The 18,722-nt window shown below is 34.9% G+C and overlaps 1 protein-coding gene across 2 annotated transcripts in view; it reads left to right on the plus strand.

Moving 5' to 3' along the window:
- The first annotated feature begins 6,317 nt into the window (after positions 1–6,317).
- LOC131072869 (uncharacterized) overlaps positions 6,318–18,722 on the plus strand; it is a 41,655-nt gene continuing 29,250 nt past the window's right edge. The window contains exons 1-2 of one of the 2 annotated variants that reach the window (XM_058009158.2): positions 6,318–6,721; positions 6,833–6,966. In XM_058009158.2, coding sequence (XP_057865141.1) covers positions 6,487–6,721; positions 6,833–6,966 — 369 coding nt within the window. In that variant the 5' untranslated portion in view covers positions 6,318–6,486. The remainder of the gene's footprint in view (positions 6,722–6,832; positions 6,967–18,722) is intronic. The other variant, XM_058009156.2, reaches the window with a different exon arrangement.

Raw genomic sequence — 18,722 nt, forward strand, 5'->3', positions numbered from 1 at the left:
ACTAAAGTTCATGGAGTAAGCTTACAATTGAGTTCAAATGTACTTCAATGTTGCCACCTATTATTATGTAGTGGCATCTATTTCCCTCGGCATGTCAATGGATTCACTTGACCATCCAAATTTTGTTTTGAGGTAGGCTTCCCCTACCGTGTATATATTTTAGGTAGGAAGTTTTTTTGTGTTTGTCTCATTTTTGGCTTGCCTCCAATTTCTCTAGTCTCTCTAGTTAGTTTATGTTGTTGTCTCTCCTTGACTCTATTTCCCAGTGGATAACACACTGATCTTTGGATTCATCATGTGTCCTTTGCAGTCCTTGTCCCCAGTTAGAGCTAGTTGTTGCCCTGCTTTTCAAACACTCCAATTTTGAACTTTTGCTTTAAATCTAATATATGGTTTTCCTAAAATATCTACATGTCAAAAGTTTTTAGGATATATGGCATTGGGGAAAACTATCTTATGGGCATGTCTTCAGTATGATTTTGAAAAATGTGGTCAATATTCATGAAAAACCCACTTTGACATTTATAATATTTTAGTACTTATAATTTTATGAGTCTATATTTGAAAAATATTAAAATCTCATTTTTGATGCCTTGTCATGACTAAATATTCATACATTATGGTCACCTTTTCGCCTTGATGTATAGTCAAAATTTCAGAATAAAATTCCTTCTCGGTCAAAAGTTATGGGCAAATCTTCACAAAAGAGGCAAAAAGATTAATAAACAAGAGTTGTGATACAGCTAGAGTCCCTGCCTATTTACTAAAAACTGATAAGTTATTGTTTGTTGTTATAATATTAAAAGGATTGTTTGTTGTTTAGATTCCATAAGGAGTTTAGTAATTGATTTTATGTGGTTTTTGGCTTGTCTAGTACCTTAGGACAACTGTCTTTTTGTTTGCCGCCTTTTTTATTTTGACGTTGAAACAAACATACCAATATTTCAGTAGTGAAAGTGAAAGAAGACAATTGATGGAGCAATCTAACATTAGCCTTAAACTAGCAATTGCTCTTTGGTGTGCAATAGATATGTCAAAGAAGTGTGGAAGGTCAATTAGGGAATTTTTTTGTCTATTAGTTGCATACTCTTGTGTATTAAATAAGGTCAATTGCTAGGCTATTTAGCAAGTGATGTTGTTTTTGCAACAAAGGTCTTAGTGAAGAGATGATATCTTGAAATCAATCATACATCCACTTACAAAGATCCAATTAGGAGTGAAATAAAACCTATGAATTGAGAAGATATTTAGGCTCATGTTATGTTCATAATACGGAGAGAGGGAGAGATAGAGTGGGGAAGAGTGAGAGAGAGAGGGGGGATAAGGAGATAGAGATAAAAAGGGTATAGATAAAGATAGAGATGGAGGAAAGGGATATGGAGAGAAGGGGAGGGAGATAAAGAGATGAGATGGGGATAGATAGAGATGAAAGAGATAAATATGTAGAGGTAGAGGTAGAGATCTAGGGAGAGATAGAAAGATAAATATAGAGATAGGAAGTGATATATAGATAGAAATAGAGAGGGAGAGATGTAGGGGTGAAGAGAGAGGACGAGATAACAAGATTGAGATAAAGGGGAATTTCAGAGAAGAAGTGTGGAGAGATAGAGATAAATAGACATTGAGATACATATATAGAGGCCTAAAAATAGTGAGAGGGATAGAGAGGGAGAGACATAAATGAATGCAGGGACACATGTCTAGAGATAGAGGGAGAGGAAAGAAGATAGAGGGAGACAAATAGATATAGATATAGAGAGAGGTAGAGGGAGAGATAAAGATAGAGATAGGTAGGAAGATAGAGAGAGGGATATAAAGCAAAAGTGATAGAAAAATATAGAGGAAGAGGGAGAAGGAAAGATAGATGTATATGACAATATAGAGTGTAGAGACTAATAAGGATTCATTGCCAATATGCACATGTTATGTTTGTGATAGGGAGAGAGAAGATAGAAGGGGGAGAGATAATATATAAGAAATGGTATTTAATATAATATCTTAAAATATTTGATATAATAATAAGTATAAATTATGTTATATATTTTAAAAATAAATAAATATAATTGAATAATAATTTTATATAGAAATTAAATATATAACATTTAACTATATAATATTATTATATGAATTTTTTTTTTAAAAATGTAACATATTTATATCATATTATTTTATTTTATAAATTAATTTTAAATTAATATTTTATAAGAATTTTTTAAAACATAATAATTAACAATATGTTATTCTAATTTATTTCATTTTATTTTTTATTAACAATTAATTAATTAATTTTAATTATATAAAAAATAAAATATAAAATAAAAATATAAAAATTAAACCTTAATTATAATATGAGTGTAGTTCCTAAGTTTTCTTCACCAACTATTCAATAGTAAATAAAAAGCAAAATTAAATTAATTAAATACTCCCGTTTGTTTACTGTACATAGTTTAAGGAATATTTTTTAAAACCCTGTATTAATAGCTTAAAATGATGCAAGCGATTTAATATTGTTTTTCTAAAATTATTGGTAAAAGGAAAAAGCAGTAGAAAAATGGTGGGAAAAATCTGTAGTTTAAAATAGTGAAATGATGGACATTTAATATGATGTGGCTATAATGTCATAGTAATTAAAACTTTGATATAAGATTAAATTTTTCAATTTACACAGTTACCAAAACATGTTAATGCTGGAGGTGAAAACATTAATCCCTGCTTAAGGAAGGGACTAAAAACTCTTATTGAATGCAACTAGCAGAGTTAACATGTTGTATTGGTAAATTAGTATACAAAATGTGCAATCATTGACAAAGGCACTAAAATGTTTTACAAAATGCCTCAAAAAGATATCACCGCATGAAACGCTCTCACTGTTGGATGGCCCGGCTTATTGCACATTCCCTGTGTTTCAATATTATCTGCGTCACAAATCTACTTTTAATCCCACATTCGTTTCATTACTTGATTGGGTGACACTAGCCGTTTATATAAAGGAACCTATTTAGTATAAGCACTCATCTTTCCTATTTCATTTTTCACGTTAATATTATTTTTTTATATTAAAAGATATTTATCTAAAAATAACTATTTTTTAACGTTAATAATTTTAATTTTTAAGGGATTATTATTTAATTATTTTAATATTAATATATATAATTTCAAATTAATAATTTTAATTTTAATGGTTATTATTTATATTAAATATGCAATAATAAATATATATTTTAAAATGTTATTTATTTTAATTAAAAAATTTACTGCGTAGTTTATTTTAAAAGAAAAAAGTAAGTTTTATGAAAGTTATGGAAGAATTGATATTACTATAAGGTCGATTATACAATCTTACAAAAATATTATTGGATAATCTTTATGAAAATTATGAATCATATATGGTCAATTATATAGTCTTACAAAAAAAAAATGAAAAAAAAAAAGAACAAAAATAAATAAATATCTAATAATCAATGCATTGATCTTAGTCCATATTTCTTCTAGCGATTTCATTGAATTTACATGTCTACTCAGATAAGAAAATTATGTGGGCAAGAATGTGCAAAGTAAGGCAAGGTTCTTACATATTGTATTTTTTGTTCCAATCTATAGATATTTGGAAGAAAGAGAATTTAAGGTTTTGAAAAGTTTCTATGCTTTTTTATTTGTGAAGTTTAAATTCATACAACTAAATATTTCTTTATCATTCAATTTTAAAATTTAAATATCAATTTTACCATATCTAAGTGTATATATAAGGTTTTGTCTAAGGGGTTGAGCTTAACTAGTTAAAAACACTGGGTTCTCATTGTGGAGACCCAAGTTCAACTCCCAATAGGGACATCTACTGTGTCCCCACTGGTTCATAGCTATTTAGGCTTCGGCCAATTACCTATCAAAAAAAAAAGTGTATATATAAGGTTTTTATTAATCAATTTGTTCTACATTCAAAAAAGATTATTTTGTATGACTTTTAAAATGGTTGGACGATAAGACTATTAATTATCAATTCGTGAGACATATGACCATAAGAAAAATTATTGCACATACCTTTAATAATCACCATCACCTTTAAACAATCTTTATAGAGTTACATTCTTGACCTACTATGTGGTACAAACCTCTATATTTCAAGTAACCCAACTAAATGGACAAGAAAAATAGTGCTTAAGAATTTGTCTTTACAAAGCTAAATTCTTGGATGAGATAAAATTGTTCAAGCTCATTGGCTTCTACATCTTTCCATTTTCTTTATCTTCATTTCTTTATGGGTTATTACCTAGGTTATTCTCATATTTTATGGGATTTGTTTCCCCCCTTCCTACATAGAGTCCGGGCACAATTCTCATGCATTAGTCTTCAAATATTTTTTTCATTTTCATTTCTATTTCATCTTAATTTTATGTTTAAATGTTAACATGTTAATTAATACAAACATTGACCACATAGTTTCATACAAATATTGTTTCTATAGGCTATCATTTTGGAAATCACAACAATTATCCCACTAATCACCATATTCACAATTTATAAAATAAAATTAACTTAAGATTATTACCATCTATGAACAAGATGAAGTCAAAATGTAGGTTTTAAAATACTTGCATGCATGGTAATTACTACATATTTAATATAGTGATTATAAAAAAATTAAAATAGTGATTATACTGACACACACACATCTATATACATATACATACACACACACACATGTGTGTGTGTACATAATATGTATATATATGTGTACATAATATATATACATATACATATACATATACATATACATATACATATATCTGTGTGTGTATATATATGTATATATGTGTGTATATATATGTATATATGTGTGTATATATGTGTGTGTGTATACACACACACACACACACACACACACACACACACACATATATATATACATATACATATACATATACATATACATACATACATATACTTCCTCTTCTTTTTGTCTCAACAGGTAACACCTTCTCTATCTACCATAGAAATTGTCTTCCAAGGGACTATCATCAATGCACTAGTTTGTGACAAATATTGTTCCTAGCAAGGTAAAATGTTTTTACAGTTTTCCGTATATTATGATTAGTAACTCCAACAAAGTGAAATGTTTATATGTTTTTATGATATTGATCATTACTTCTTATGAAAATTTTGCAAATGCTTTTTAGGTTTGTGTACCTTTACAAGAAGTGTTTCACCAACTTTACAACTCCAAATCAATGTCTGAACTCACCAGTAAGATCTCCTCTTGTACTCAGGTACTATTGGCAATTCAAATGCCTAAATCATTTTGCATTCAAATCTCTCCCATGCAAACTACCTTCGCTAGAAAATTTCTTCAACTAGAAGACATATTCTACCAAATCGACAATACCTTCTCTATTCCTCATTCATACCTATTGTCCAAAGATTACCAGTGAATAGATTCACATTTTGTAAAAAGAAATTAGATACTTTTGTTTATGCTTTCATATGTTACCTACCCATTACAAGACTATCAAAGATTAGCAGTGAATAGATTCACATTTTGTTAAAAAGAAATTAGATACTTTTGTTTATGCTTTCAAATGTTACCTAGCCATTACAAGACTATCAAAGATTAGTAGTGAATAGATTCACATTTTGTAAAAAAGAAATTAGATACTTTTATTTATGCTTTCATATGTTACCGACCCATTACAAGACTATCATTTCCACATTTGTTTCGACAATATTGTAAAAAGAAGAGAACTATGGATTTACACCAACCACGTATATATGTGCTTATCCTACATTAATTTCAATCCCAAGGATCACATTTCTTTCACAATTTATAAACATTTCATGATGTTCCCATATTTTACATTCCAATCTTTAGAATTTTATTACGATTGTGAATGGATTGTAACTTGCAATTTTTTAATTCCAAATTGAAAATGATTAATGATTGCCACGAACATTTAAATAACACACATAATAACAATTTAACTTTACAACTTGTTGGACATTTCTAATAATATAAATTGAACAACTTTCAATTTGACCATCTTTACACAATGAATGATTTTTTCCAAACATTTAAAAATTGACACACCTAGCATTCAAAAGTATATTTATCTAATGAGTAGAAGTAAATAATGCCCACATTTGACAACTTCAATTTGTTTAATATGTAATTTCTCCCAAAAACTTCACTTGCCTTCTTGACGTAAAAACACTACAAATGACGCATCTAAGAGCATTCTATTTCTATTCTACATCATGATTTTTACAATTATGGTTGTTAATGGATTCTACTTTTTATGATAACAAAATCACAAGCTCTAAATTGCAATTTGTGAACTCCAAGGCCACAAGAACACAACTATTAAGTTTCACCCGAGAGATTTCCTTTTCAAACGGTAAAATGAAATGTAAGTGATTCAATTTCACCAGTGAGAAGCCTTTTGACTTTGCTAAGGAGATACAGCTTCACAATTATGTTCATTCGTTATACTAACAATGGAGGTCAGAGCTTCAGCTGTGGAGGACGTGAAAGCATTGGGACCTATTATGCAGCGCGCATACACAGAATTCAACCTCTCTGTTGGGATTCCTCCTTCTGTAGACTTTGAGACAGTAGAGATTGCTGAAGAAATTCTGCACCGGATTTTCCTGTCTCCAAAAAGCTGTGGAATTACTGCCTTGGACAAGGCCTCAGGCCGACCAATTGGAGCCGCTTTCCTCCACTTTGTAGGTTAGCCTTTAAAACTTTGCTCCTGGAGTTATTATTCATTTTTCTTAAATGTGAGATGTATTATGTTGTGTTTTAGAGCACCTTGAAGGATTTCAGTTTATCGTTGTGTAGGAGAGAGTCTTCAACAAATTGGACCTGTGTTTGTTGATCCTGCCCATAGCAAAAAAGGAGTAGGGAAGGCAATTATGAGTGCCTTGATAGAGAGGGCAAATGCTACAAATGCTAAATCCATCAGCCTTGTTCAGGTAATATGTCGTTGCTCTCCTATCATCCTGTTTCAATTACAGTTGCAGGACTTGACGATGTTAGGTTTATGAGTGTTTTTAAGATTTCCTAATTACATTCTGAAATTGGATACTTCTTTATTTTTTTCAAATGTAAATTATAAAACCCTATGATCGTCATTAGAATCCAATGCAATTAATGCACAATCAAGCTTAGAACATCTAGAAACCGTCTAAACCAAGTCTCAAGTGACTCGCTCACCATCTTTGTGATCTCCTATCAAGCTTAGATCCACCATCTTTAGAACACCTCTCGGATTAGAAGCCACCATTACTGGAATGTACTAAAATTAAATAAAACCATCACCTAGAGAATCATTCTTACAAACCACAGACAAATTTGAGGGGTGGTGCGCATTCGCAGGGTAGCCACTTGGAGCATACACAGTGGGGTTGAACTGTTAGAATAAGTCATAACAGAATTAGTATATGTGTCAAAGAGTTTTATTCAGAAACAATAAGTACCTGAAGATCTGTCCCACAGATCCTGTTAGCTGTCAAAGAGTCCGTTTACTTCTGTGTGCTGTCTATCAATTTCCAATTACCAGTTAGTCTTCAATTGTTTGCTGTCAGTTTGTTTAGTAGATAATTAAGAAATTTGTTTGTCTCAGCTACTGAATATATATGTATTTCTTGATCAATAAAAGATAGTATTGAATTCCTCTATTTTCTATGTGTTTGTTTATGCTCTGTTCTGTTACTCTGTTTTATGATTTGGTATCAGAGCCCTCTTTGAGGTTTCTAGAGTGCTGGCATATGCTAGACAGTAAAGGTGTCTTGCTGAGCAAAAAAGAGTGTTGAGAGAATAATAAAAGAGCTGCGAGAGAAAATATTTTCAAAGCTGCTAGTGCATGAAGAAGAGAGGCGTTGAAAACATACAATGCAACTTCAAAGTGCTACATAGAAGGGCAGTGCCATTTGGTTGGTAGTTCACCAAAAGGAGTAGTAGAAGGAATTCGGGAAGTTGTGGATGCTGTATGAGCTGCAATGAAATATTCAAAGGCGGCAAACATTAGAGCAAAGCTAATATAGTAAATTTGTTGTTGCTTAGTTTTTTCTTAATATGGCAAATCTCATAGATATTTATCTAATTGAATCAAATAAGTTAGATGCTTCCAATTATGTTAATTGGAAGTTCAAAATGCAGACTTTAACGGAAGGATACAATGTTTAGAGCATTATATATGGTACCGAGGCCAAACCTACAACACCACCTGAGTTCTGAGTGTTCTTAGATATATATGTTCTTCATTGAGAGGTTTGCACATGGAGCTTGATTGCGGTTTTTGGGTTGGATTATTTTTTTTGTTGGCATGAGTTTACTGATGTTATAGATACCTTAAAGGTATGGATGATTGGATAGTTTAGCATTTTCTGTGGTTGCTTTATACAATCATATGGGTTTTCTTAGTTGGATGTGAGCAAGTAGTTATGGTTGTTGTTCTCGGGTTTTTTGAGCATTTGTGTTTGATATTGTTCTTGGAAAAATTTTTGGATTTCAAGATTGTGTTTGGGTAACAGGTTTGAAGTTATATCGGTGTTTCTATAAAGCACGTGAGCACAATAGAGTTGTGGCAGTATTTTGTGGTTTGCATTAGACTCTTGACAACTAGAAGAATGTTGGGATTAAGGGGTCTCAACCTTTGAGTCCTAACATTGATAATTAATTTTATTAATTATTTTGGTGCATATTTAATTATCCTAATTTGATTATCTCCTAATTTGTCATATCTTTTGCATTCTCTTTGAAGAGGTGGCATAGTACATGTTAGGTGGAGTGTTTGGCAAGTTTTCTATCAAGTGTAGGAAAGCAAGTATGGTGTAATCCCTATTTTCAGGAAATGGGTGCCCACTTTAGAGTTCCTATTTTTAGGGGATTGAAGTCAAAGATTTCATATTAAAGATAAAAACAAATTTGACAATCTCCTATCTTTAAAAAAGAGACTTGTGCCGTTTTTTATTTCTGAATGGAAAAAGCAAACAAAGCAGTTTTTTGCTTTTATCTTTTCTTGGAGGCTAAGTTAAGGATTGAAATGTTTTCCTTGAAGATTTACACCAAAGGAAGAGGATAGCTTTGTTTGGATATGCAGGATGAAGTTAGAGCAATTGAAGATGTGCTTTATTCAGTCTTTTTGCTTTGTTGAAGATGGAGTTGCTTTCTTTGGCACCTAGCTTATATATTATTGAAGTATTATACATTGTAGACAGATGACAAGGTGATTATTACAAAGCTACTATTATGCTATAAGATTTTCTCCAGAGAAGAGAAAGATGTAGTCTCCATGTGAAGGCTATGAGCTTGCAAGTAATACATTGGTTTGATGCTTTGGAGTGTGGAGTTTTTTTTGCCTGAAAACGTTTTCTCCACATATATTGTTGTTTCTTCTGTTTTGTCTAATTCTTCTTTCTTTCATGCTTATGTTGTTGAAATTTACATAGATATTTGAGCTGAATTATGTTTCCTCAAAGGTATAATACAATAGGAAATTAACTATGTTTGTTTCCACTTTAAAGGCATAGCAGTATGTTCTTGTGTCATGACATTAAACATTTAATTAAAAGAAACAGAAGATACTGAAGGTTCATATTGATTCTTGGAGGTCTTCCTTGGATGCCCTTTTCCTTTCATTATTCTCAGTTGGAAAGATAACCCTCCTTGATTTAGTAAATTTGGTTTTCAATAGGGAGGGCCCCTAATAAGCAAGTCAGATATTTGGGTTGGATCTATACTAAAATTGAGAAGATCTTAAAGTGGAATAATCAATACTTGTCTTTGGAAGGTAGAGTTCAAACTTGCCAAAAAAAAATCTTATCTGATATGTCTCTGTTTGGTTATTTATTAGCTACCAACTCAACACCATTCGAAAAAGCATTAGAAACTTCTTATGGCCTGATGGGAAAAGCACAAAAAAAATATTGCAGTCAGCTGGAAATGATGCTGTCTTGATAAAAGTAGAGGTGGTCGAGGGTTAAAGGATTTAATATCTCAACGAATTGCCTTTGCTGTCAAATGGATTATTAAGTCCTTTTGTCGGAATAAACCCTGGAAGGTTCTGATCAGAAACAATGTTCAGTAGGCTGTCCCCAAGAAAGCTAAGCATTAGAGGGGACTGCATCCTCAGTATTTTAATTTTGGTGAGTTCTTTGTCACTCCATTTGGTTCTATGGTTTTTAGGAGTATTTGGAAGGTTTGGGAGTTGGTTAGAGGTTGTATTAAAGCTGATATTCAGATAAACCATGTCTCTAAAAAAGTGTGCAGCTTCAAGTTTAGAGGAATCTCCAATTGAAAAATAAGCCTTTGGCGTTGCTTCAAGGCTTGGTTTAGTATAGGGATCTGTGAGTTTAGCCATATCCTTGCTAATAACTAGTTCATAAGCTGGTATAGTATTAGTTCTAAATTTGATCTCCTCCAATCTCAAGGGAGGACATTTTCAACATTGCAAAAAGCTTGTCAAATTTTTCAGTTTCCTCTTCAGCTTAGTTTTAATTCAAAATTTTTTGAGAACCTTGAATGGTGGGATAAGACTGTTATTGAGAAAATTATACAAAAAAGGTTTATCAATCCCTTAACTCCCCCTTGGACCTCATTAGTCGCCTGAATAGCTGCTGGAATCTTTTCCTAAGTCAATCTTAGTGGTCAAAAGTCTTCAGAAATTGTTGGTCTCCTGTGATTGAGGCGAAAAAATCTTGTTTAGGTGGTTATTACCGTTAAGAGGCTTTCTATTGATTTAAATTTTCCTTAGAAATCGTAGTAACTGTGTGTTTGCCGAGAATGTTTGGAATCTTTGCTCTTGTGATATTGGTGGATGGGAAAGGTCTAGCAACTTTTCTTGCCATGAAGATTTGTTTGGTTATGTGGATGGTCTAAATGTTAACTACAGTATTTTTTGGCTTCTTTTTACTACCGAGATTCTTTGATCCTTGTGGAAAATGAGAATGAAGATATTTTCCAGGGAAAGAGGAGGCAGATTATTGAGTCCTCCAGGAGACTAATCCTATATAATATTTCCTATGCAGGTTACTTTTACTGTAGATATATCCAATGAGAAATTCAAATAATTGCTTGACACTGGGCAGACAAATATCAAGCAATCAGAGATCAAATTTGCGAAGTCCTGGTCTCATCCGAAAGAAGGTCATGGAGAATTTGTCAAAATGCACATGGAGTTTCAGAAAGGGCACTGTAACAACTATCATATGATATGTTGCTGAAGACATGGGTTTGAAAGAGAAAACTATCAAGCTTGTACCAGATGTTAAGCTTGAGGTGGTGGGATACAATGATAATTTGTCTGAGATCTGCCTTCCAATCGGCTTCTTTGATTGGGGGACAGAGGTAGTGAGAGCTGGAATATACAAACATGCATCAGTTTTTTGGTTGGAATTTACAACTGTGTAGCTGTTTTTGGCTCTTTGATCTCCGTTGCAGATGCAATGATGTATCTATGTAGCTATGGAACTATGCAACTTTGTAGCTGCTTTGTGATCTCTGTGGCAGACTGTGCCTTGTAGTTGGCTATCTATGGAAAACCTTAAAGTCGCAATGGGACAACGAATGAAATTGGGGAAAGAATGAGAGGAATGGTAGTATTTGGAAGTTTGATACCTTCATGAAAATAGAGGAAAGGACATGCCAACAAGGGAAACTCTACAATTCCGATGATTTACATTGACATAGAAAACTGGAAACATCCTCCCATACTTTGAAACTTCAGGGGACTATACGTAGATGCATGGGTGATGGGGATGAAAACACACAAAATTGGATAAGAGAGATGAAAAAAAAAAAAAAAAGTAGTCACTTTGGTCCATAACATAGATTATTAAAAAGGGGACATGTCAAAATCCAAAATTGAAACCAAGAGGGTTTTTGTTTGTTGATTTTGTCACCAAGAGGGGTTTCATCCTTTGGTCAAAAATGGGCATTAGATGATCAATCTTCAAGAAAAGGGTTTTTGGCAACAAACAAATGGATACTCTTCCTCAAGCTTAACTTTTTTTTAACCTCCTTTTTTCTATTTTTAGCCTTTTAGAAAAAGTCTCTAAAATTTCTTTTTTCTTTATTAATTTTAATATTTCATGTTGGTCCTTTTGTTGGCATTGTGTTGTCATTGATGTCAACCGGTATGAGAGATTGTTGGTATTGTTGTCATTGATGCCAACTGGTTTTGTGGTCATGGGATATCAACTGGCATGTTACAAGATGGAGTTAACTGGTGAGTAAGGACTGGAGACTGCTATGGAATGACAACCATCGAGTGATGTGTTGGTAGTGTATGGTTGCCAACCGCTAAGCATGTGACCAGTAAGAAAGCAAGGAGGATCCATAAAGAACGTGTAGACAACCGGTATGCAGTTGGATGTTTGGATGTGAAACAACAGGTTTCCCACCGGATAAAGATGGTGTCACAGGATGAAGAGAAGACTGACAGAGAATGTGCCCAACCGGATCATATATGCTTGATTGAAGATGTATCTGCTCAAAGTCAGCTAAGGCATATCTATGCAATGCCGGAAGCAGAATGAGTGACTAGGATCTACTCTCACCGGTAAGTGATCAAACTGAGCTTATCTCACAACATGCATGTAATGCATCAAAACCCTTTGAGATAAGACAGTCAGGGAAGTATAAGGCAATTGGTTGAAGGCATGTACCGGATGGCCATAGAGAAATATCAGAAGCCTCCAGTATGTGAAATCAGAGTTGTGCACCGGTCCAACAAGTGAAAGCATGATGAGCTACCGGGACAAAAGAAGAAGAGTAAGAAGTGATGGGTTTGTCACTCTGACAAACCAGTTGAGAGGAGAATCAGTCTAATGAAGATGAAGGTAAGGTTGAGCAGCTGCAAACATGGATGTTACCAGAAAAAAAAAAAGAGTTTGGTGTCATCGGTGTGCATGGTATGTTACCAGTATACAAGTAGGAGATATTGCCAGTATAGATGTCCACCAGTAAAGCTAACAAAGAGAGCAAAGAGTGCAGAAGTGAAAGGCTCCCATCAGATGAAGATGAGCATGCTGTGGATTGACAAGATTGGTGACCGGTTGTTAGATAACCAGCAGGGTTAGAAAACCGGTAGGTAAGCACCAGTAGTGTATGATATTGTAGTACCCCTACCCTAGTCTATTTTTAACCTTGGTCTAATCTTGATTAGTTTATCGTATTATTATGTTATAATCAGATGTTGATTTAACGCATAGCTATTGATGCGGTTTTCTCACTAGTTGTATGCAAGCTGGTAGTGTACCTAATTCGTGGTATTGATATCGGGCTAACGCTTTCATTAAGTTATTATATATGTATGCATGTATGTTCTTTGGTTGCAGGAAATTTCAGGTACAACGCCGCATGAGTGCGAGGTTCTTCTTCACCTGGATTGCAGGTTTGAGTGTACCTCTTTTAATCCTTAGAGTTGGATTAGGTGGTCGTAAGACCCTAGTTGACCTTAGTCGTGCTCAAGTGAGCATCGCCAGTCGTCGTCGGTGACCCCTTCTTGTTTGGGTTGCGAGTCGTCTGTTTGGTTGACTTTCTCAATTTGCGTGCCTGGTGTGTTTGGTTAATTGATTAATTAGTCCTTAGTAATTATCTTGATTAAATTTGCGTTTGTGCATTGAAGATAATGGGTTAAATTAATCTGGCTTCCGTTATGCGATTTCCGTTGTTATGAATTGCCTATTTTAAATTGGAAGTAAATTCGATCAAATGACTGATCTTGAATATTTAATGCATTTTATATATGCTGTCGAAAAAGAAAGTTTTGTTTTTATTATCGCAATAGATTGACTGTATTCTGTTGGATTATTAAATTAGAACGGCTAAATTTGATTAATTGAGAAAATTGATTTTTGGATTTGGAAAGCAAGTCAATTTGTTGTTGTAATTAGAAAAGAATTAATTTGGAGAATTATTTGTAAATAAAAGTTTTTATTCCAAAAATGGAATTTTTGGGGTCAACTCTTCCATATAACCCAAATTTGGGGAAAATTGGAGAGGATGGACAAATTTGGAAAATCTTTGGTTGAAGAGAATTTTGGAAGGAATTTGGGGGTTTTTGGAGAGGGGGCAGTTTTGCTGGATTTGGCAGGTGGGCTCTCCTTCAGCTATGCCAGGATTGCGTGTTAAGGTAGGATCCAACTCTCTCAATTTTAGTTTTTGTTTGAAATGGAAATGGGGGTTTTATCTTGGCTTTGGATTCTCCATTGAATGCCATGCTTTTGATGGATTTAGTAAATTAACCAGCTTGGCTGGAAGTGTTTTGAGGTATTGTTAATTCCTCTTTGTTTTTGGGCATTTGAAACCTTGGGTGGTTGTAAAAGAATGAAAAAAAACCATCAAGAAAACATTATTTTCATATCAAACCGAAATTGTTATTTCAAATTTTTGAGTGGGTCTATTGGCTGTTTTAATCCGAATTGTGTTAAAGAAAATATATATGTTTTTTTATTGAACTGTGCGTTCAACTTAGTTCGGACTGTGCGTATCGTGCTTTTCGGATCTGGGCGTTTGTTTTTATTAATTTGGACTGTGTTTTGGGGTTGGAGGCGGGGAGCAGAGCTCCCCCGCTTCTCCTCCCCTCTCCCCCGCTCGCCCTTGCTTCCCTTTCTCCCCGCGATGCCTGGTTCTCCGTTGGTGGGTGAGGCTGTGGCGGTTGCGGCTCACGGCGGTGGCCGCAGGGTGCCGTGGCACTTGCGGGCACCACCGTGGCGCCGCCCACGAAGCCCCCCAATGCCTGCGGCTAGGGTTAGGGTTAGGGCACGGCCCGCCCTACCCTTTTGCCTAATGCAGTTTTTTTTTTAAATTAGTTTTTTTGAAAACGTTTTTTTTAATGTATTTTTTTTTTATCATTTAAAAAAAAAAAGAAATGCAAATAACATTTGTAAATATCATTTTAATGATTAAGTTTATTTAGTTCTTAATTTTGATTAAGGTGGTATAATAGTTGCAAATGCTAGTTGATTTTGATCAACGTTATAATGGAGTTTATAGGCTAATTGTCATTCATCTTCATTTCGTGACTTTGCCCTTTTAAATTAAGTTCTACAACTGTGAATTTTCGCAAATGAATTGGGTAGATTATATTCTAATTGATGTGGTTAAATATCATCTTAGAACATATCATTTGGCTAATTGAGAAGTAGTGAAATATTTATCGTTGGGTGTCTGAATTGAATCGATGTGCTTTTGGAAATGATTAGCTTCTTTAGATTCTCTTTCTACATTTTTATTTCCGTAATCCGCATAATGTATCTGGAATTGAAATTATGAATCTGTAGAGATTGATTTTAGACCAGTATGTTAACAATGTTTTGTTGGAGATTAAATATCTTATTTTAATTGATTAATGGTTGTCTGAATTTGATTAATATGTATTTGGTTTAAGAACTCTTTATGACTTATATGTCTATTGATGCTTTGAACCTTATGAGTTAGAAAACCAAGATCAACCTATTCCTAGTTGAGGTAGATAACTATAATCTGATTGGATCTTGTAGAAAACTTGATCGATTTTAATGTCTAAATCAATTTGAGAAAATATTGTCTTTTCTGATTATTGCCTTGCGAGTTTAATTTCTATATTCGCCTTTAATCATGAAATGGCATGTTGCTTTGTTTAGTAGGACCCTGTCGTATGGATGATTTGGTGTTCCTGTTTCAGTCCTCGATTCCGAGTTGACTACTGTATTGTGGTAGTGTTGTTGTTGATCATATCCTTGTGTGTGAGTCGAATGATGATTCATGGTTGACCTTAGTTTGTTAGGTCTCTAGTTAGAGTACCGTCAGTAAGTGATTACCCTTGAGTCGTGTTTGACCTGATGATTGTGTCTCTCTTCTTGAACTCCGTTCGTCTGACCATGTGTATTCCTTGGTTTTGAGTTCGTCCGAGTATAGTCTAGTGTCGTATGGGAAAGTGGCTTTCGATTGGGGGCCGCGCCCAAAGTGGCTGCTGGGTAACCCATCGAAAGTGAGTCTAATAAGTGATAACCTAAGTAGATTAGAATGTAATCTCTAAATAAGATAAATGTGCCTCACACATGAGACGAGTGTTGTCATAGATTCGACATGCTGTGAGAAGGCCTGAAATGGCAAACCCTCTTCCTTGTCTTCACAAGAGGATGTGTGGGTCCACATGAGGCTTGGATGGGCCGGAAGCTCAGATTAGGTTGCCAGGGTGACCCAGTGTACGAGGCCGGGACCTATGAAGACTTGCCATGGTATCCATACCAGGTTGTGTGATGACACTTGTCCTTACGTTCGCTAGTGTGCTGTCGTTTTGTCCTGTTAGGAGTACCTTTGTGAGTCGTCCTTTGTCTCTGCCCTTGTGAGTGTCAGTCCCATGTTAGACCTTGGGTGGTGATGGCTCAGTTTTATGGATGCTCTCCTGGACTCTTGTTTTAGCTTTGATTATGTTCCGCTGGATCCTGTTCTTCGCAGGGATCGTTTATGTATTATTGACCGATGTGGTTGTTGGTATATTGCTTATGTATCGCCTTGATGGCTGGATTGAATGGTGTAACCTCTTGTACTCTTAATTTTATTATTTATCAGAGGGGGTCTTGCAGTTGAGCAGACCCGGAGATGTAGCCCTTTAGGGGTGAACTCCGAGATCATTATGGTGTTATGTGATGTATTCTCTTATGTTTCCTTTATTCAGCTTTATCATGTATGATTAACTTATGTTAGAATGGTTAATTGGATAAATGGAATTAACTTTAAATGCTTATATTCAGTTCCTTCTTGAATGCCATGTTGATCGAATGAGTAATTGGTTTAGATGAGATTTATCGTAAATGCATGTATGTAATCGTCTTTTAAAATGCAATAACTTGGGATATGAAAGAATGTAATTTAGAGTAATGGAATATACTCAGTTGTTGTTAAGGAATTTAAATATGCTTGGAAAGATCTCATATGTTTATGATGAAATTCTAGTATGTTAGAATATTAGTTGTATGGCTTGTTAATTTAAATGAAAAGCTTGAATGGAAATTATGAATGGATCTTAATGGATGAATCCTTGCTTGTGATTTATATTTCCATCTTCTGAAAGAAATTATCCTGATTATGAATTATCTCGTTATTAAGATATTCAGTTTATTGGTTTAATTGTGTGAGTTAACTGAATTGTGAAATTGAAGTAATCTCGTTGGGAAACTCTTTAGGTGTTAGTTGAAGTCTTCCGCTATGTAATCTGAATCTTTGTTATCTTGTTGCATCTTATGTGTTGTAACTTTAAAAAAAAAAAAAATTTTTGCACTCTATTCTTGTAATTTTGGCTTATCCCTTCGGGGTTTCCTGGCGGGGCATTACAGATATGGTCGGTGACAGAGTCTTAACTAACACCGGTGACTGAGCTCAATTGGATGGCGACTAAGAGTGACACGTAGGACACAGGTGGCGTACGTGCAGTGGAGGATAAACGGTGTGTCGACGAGGTTGGTGATGAGTCGGTCGACATTAAATGAAGACCCCGACTATCACGGGTCGATTGCAGGGGTTTGCGGCTCAAGACAGATCAGAGGATAGAGATCTGATTTTTTGGCATCACGATCAATGCAATGTGTCTAATTGTAGATTGGATTTGATGAAGGGGACCACGAACTCATTCATTGTGATTGACAAGTGCAAGCCGACATGCAGGTTGTGTTTGTTAAGGATAGCAAACGTGTTTTGGACGCAAGGGGATTGGTGGAGTTGAGTGATCCGTTGCAGGTGGTCAATCTCTGGGACAAGATCTGATTGGATTTGGTACGCCTCGTGGTCGATGAAGAAACCCTAGACATGTGAAGTTTGAATGTCGGTCATGGCGGGAAAGCTCACATATAAATATGCCGACTAAAGACCAAAGAGGATTGATGCTACTAGATGATGTTGCGGGCTGGATAGAAGAGAAAAAGAGTGTGCCAGTGCCTCGTGCAGTCGAAGTGCAAATTGCAAAAGATCACAGCAACTGAGTGTGTGGAAGTGCAACCGGTGAAAGGTTTTAAGAGAGGTTTAACTGGTGAGGTCAAGGTAACCGGTGAACTATCACCAAGTATGATAGTGGTGTGAACAGGTAGCGTGTGTACCGGTAAGAAGGCAGTAGAGAGGAAGGCAACACAGAGTGAACCAATGCAGTGTGAGTAGTTGAGGAGATCCAGCAAGCCAGAGAACAGTGCAGGGATAAACCGGTAAGTGGAGTAACTTGTAGCAGGTGTATGGTCTGACAATTGATCCTACCGACATTGTCAGGATCGGTGAGGTAGCGACAACAGTGTGGAAAGGAGAGCAGAGAGCGAGAGAGTAAGAGGAAGTCAGACATAGAGCAGGTAGAGTGACAGGAAGTGGGTTGAACTGGTAAGGGATCAGTGAAGAGTAAACTGGAAGAAAGAAGAGATTACAGTGGTTATAGAACTCATTTGTAACCAGGTTATTACTTTTGTATTGATTTGATAATGTTCATTGTAGATCACTAAGTTGGTGCTTGGTGCAGGGGTTGGTGCTCCTTTGGGTTGGTGCCCATAAATAGTCAGGTGTTGGTGCTCCTTGGGTTGGTGCCCTAAACTTTGTAATACAGTGCTTATTGTGAGGCTGGATTGGCGCACTAGACTCCAGCAGCATTTCTCACCGAGATTTTTCCCACATTGGGTTTTCCTCGTACATCCGGTGTTATGTGATGTGTATTTGTGTGTGCTTGCATCTTAATGTCTTGCCTTATCTCACCAGTAAGTTTACTTTA

This window comes from Cryptomeria japonica, chromosome 6 (genome assembly GCF_030272615.1).
Source record: "Cryptomeria japonica chromosome 6, Sugi_1.0, whole genome shotgun sequence".
Lineage (NCBI taxonomy): Eukaryota > Viridiplantae > Streptophyta > Pinopsida > Cupressales > Cupressaceae > Cryptomeria > Cryptomeria japonica.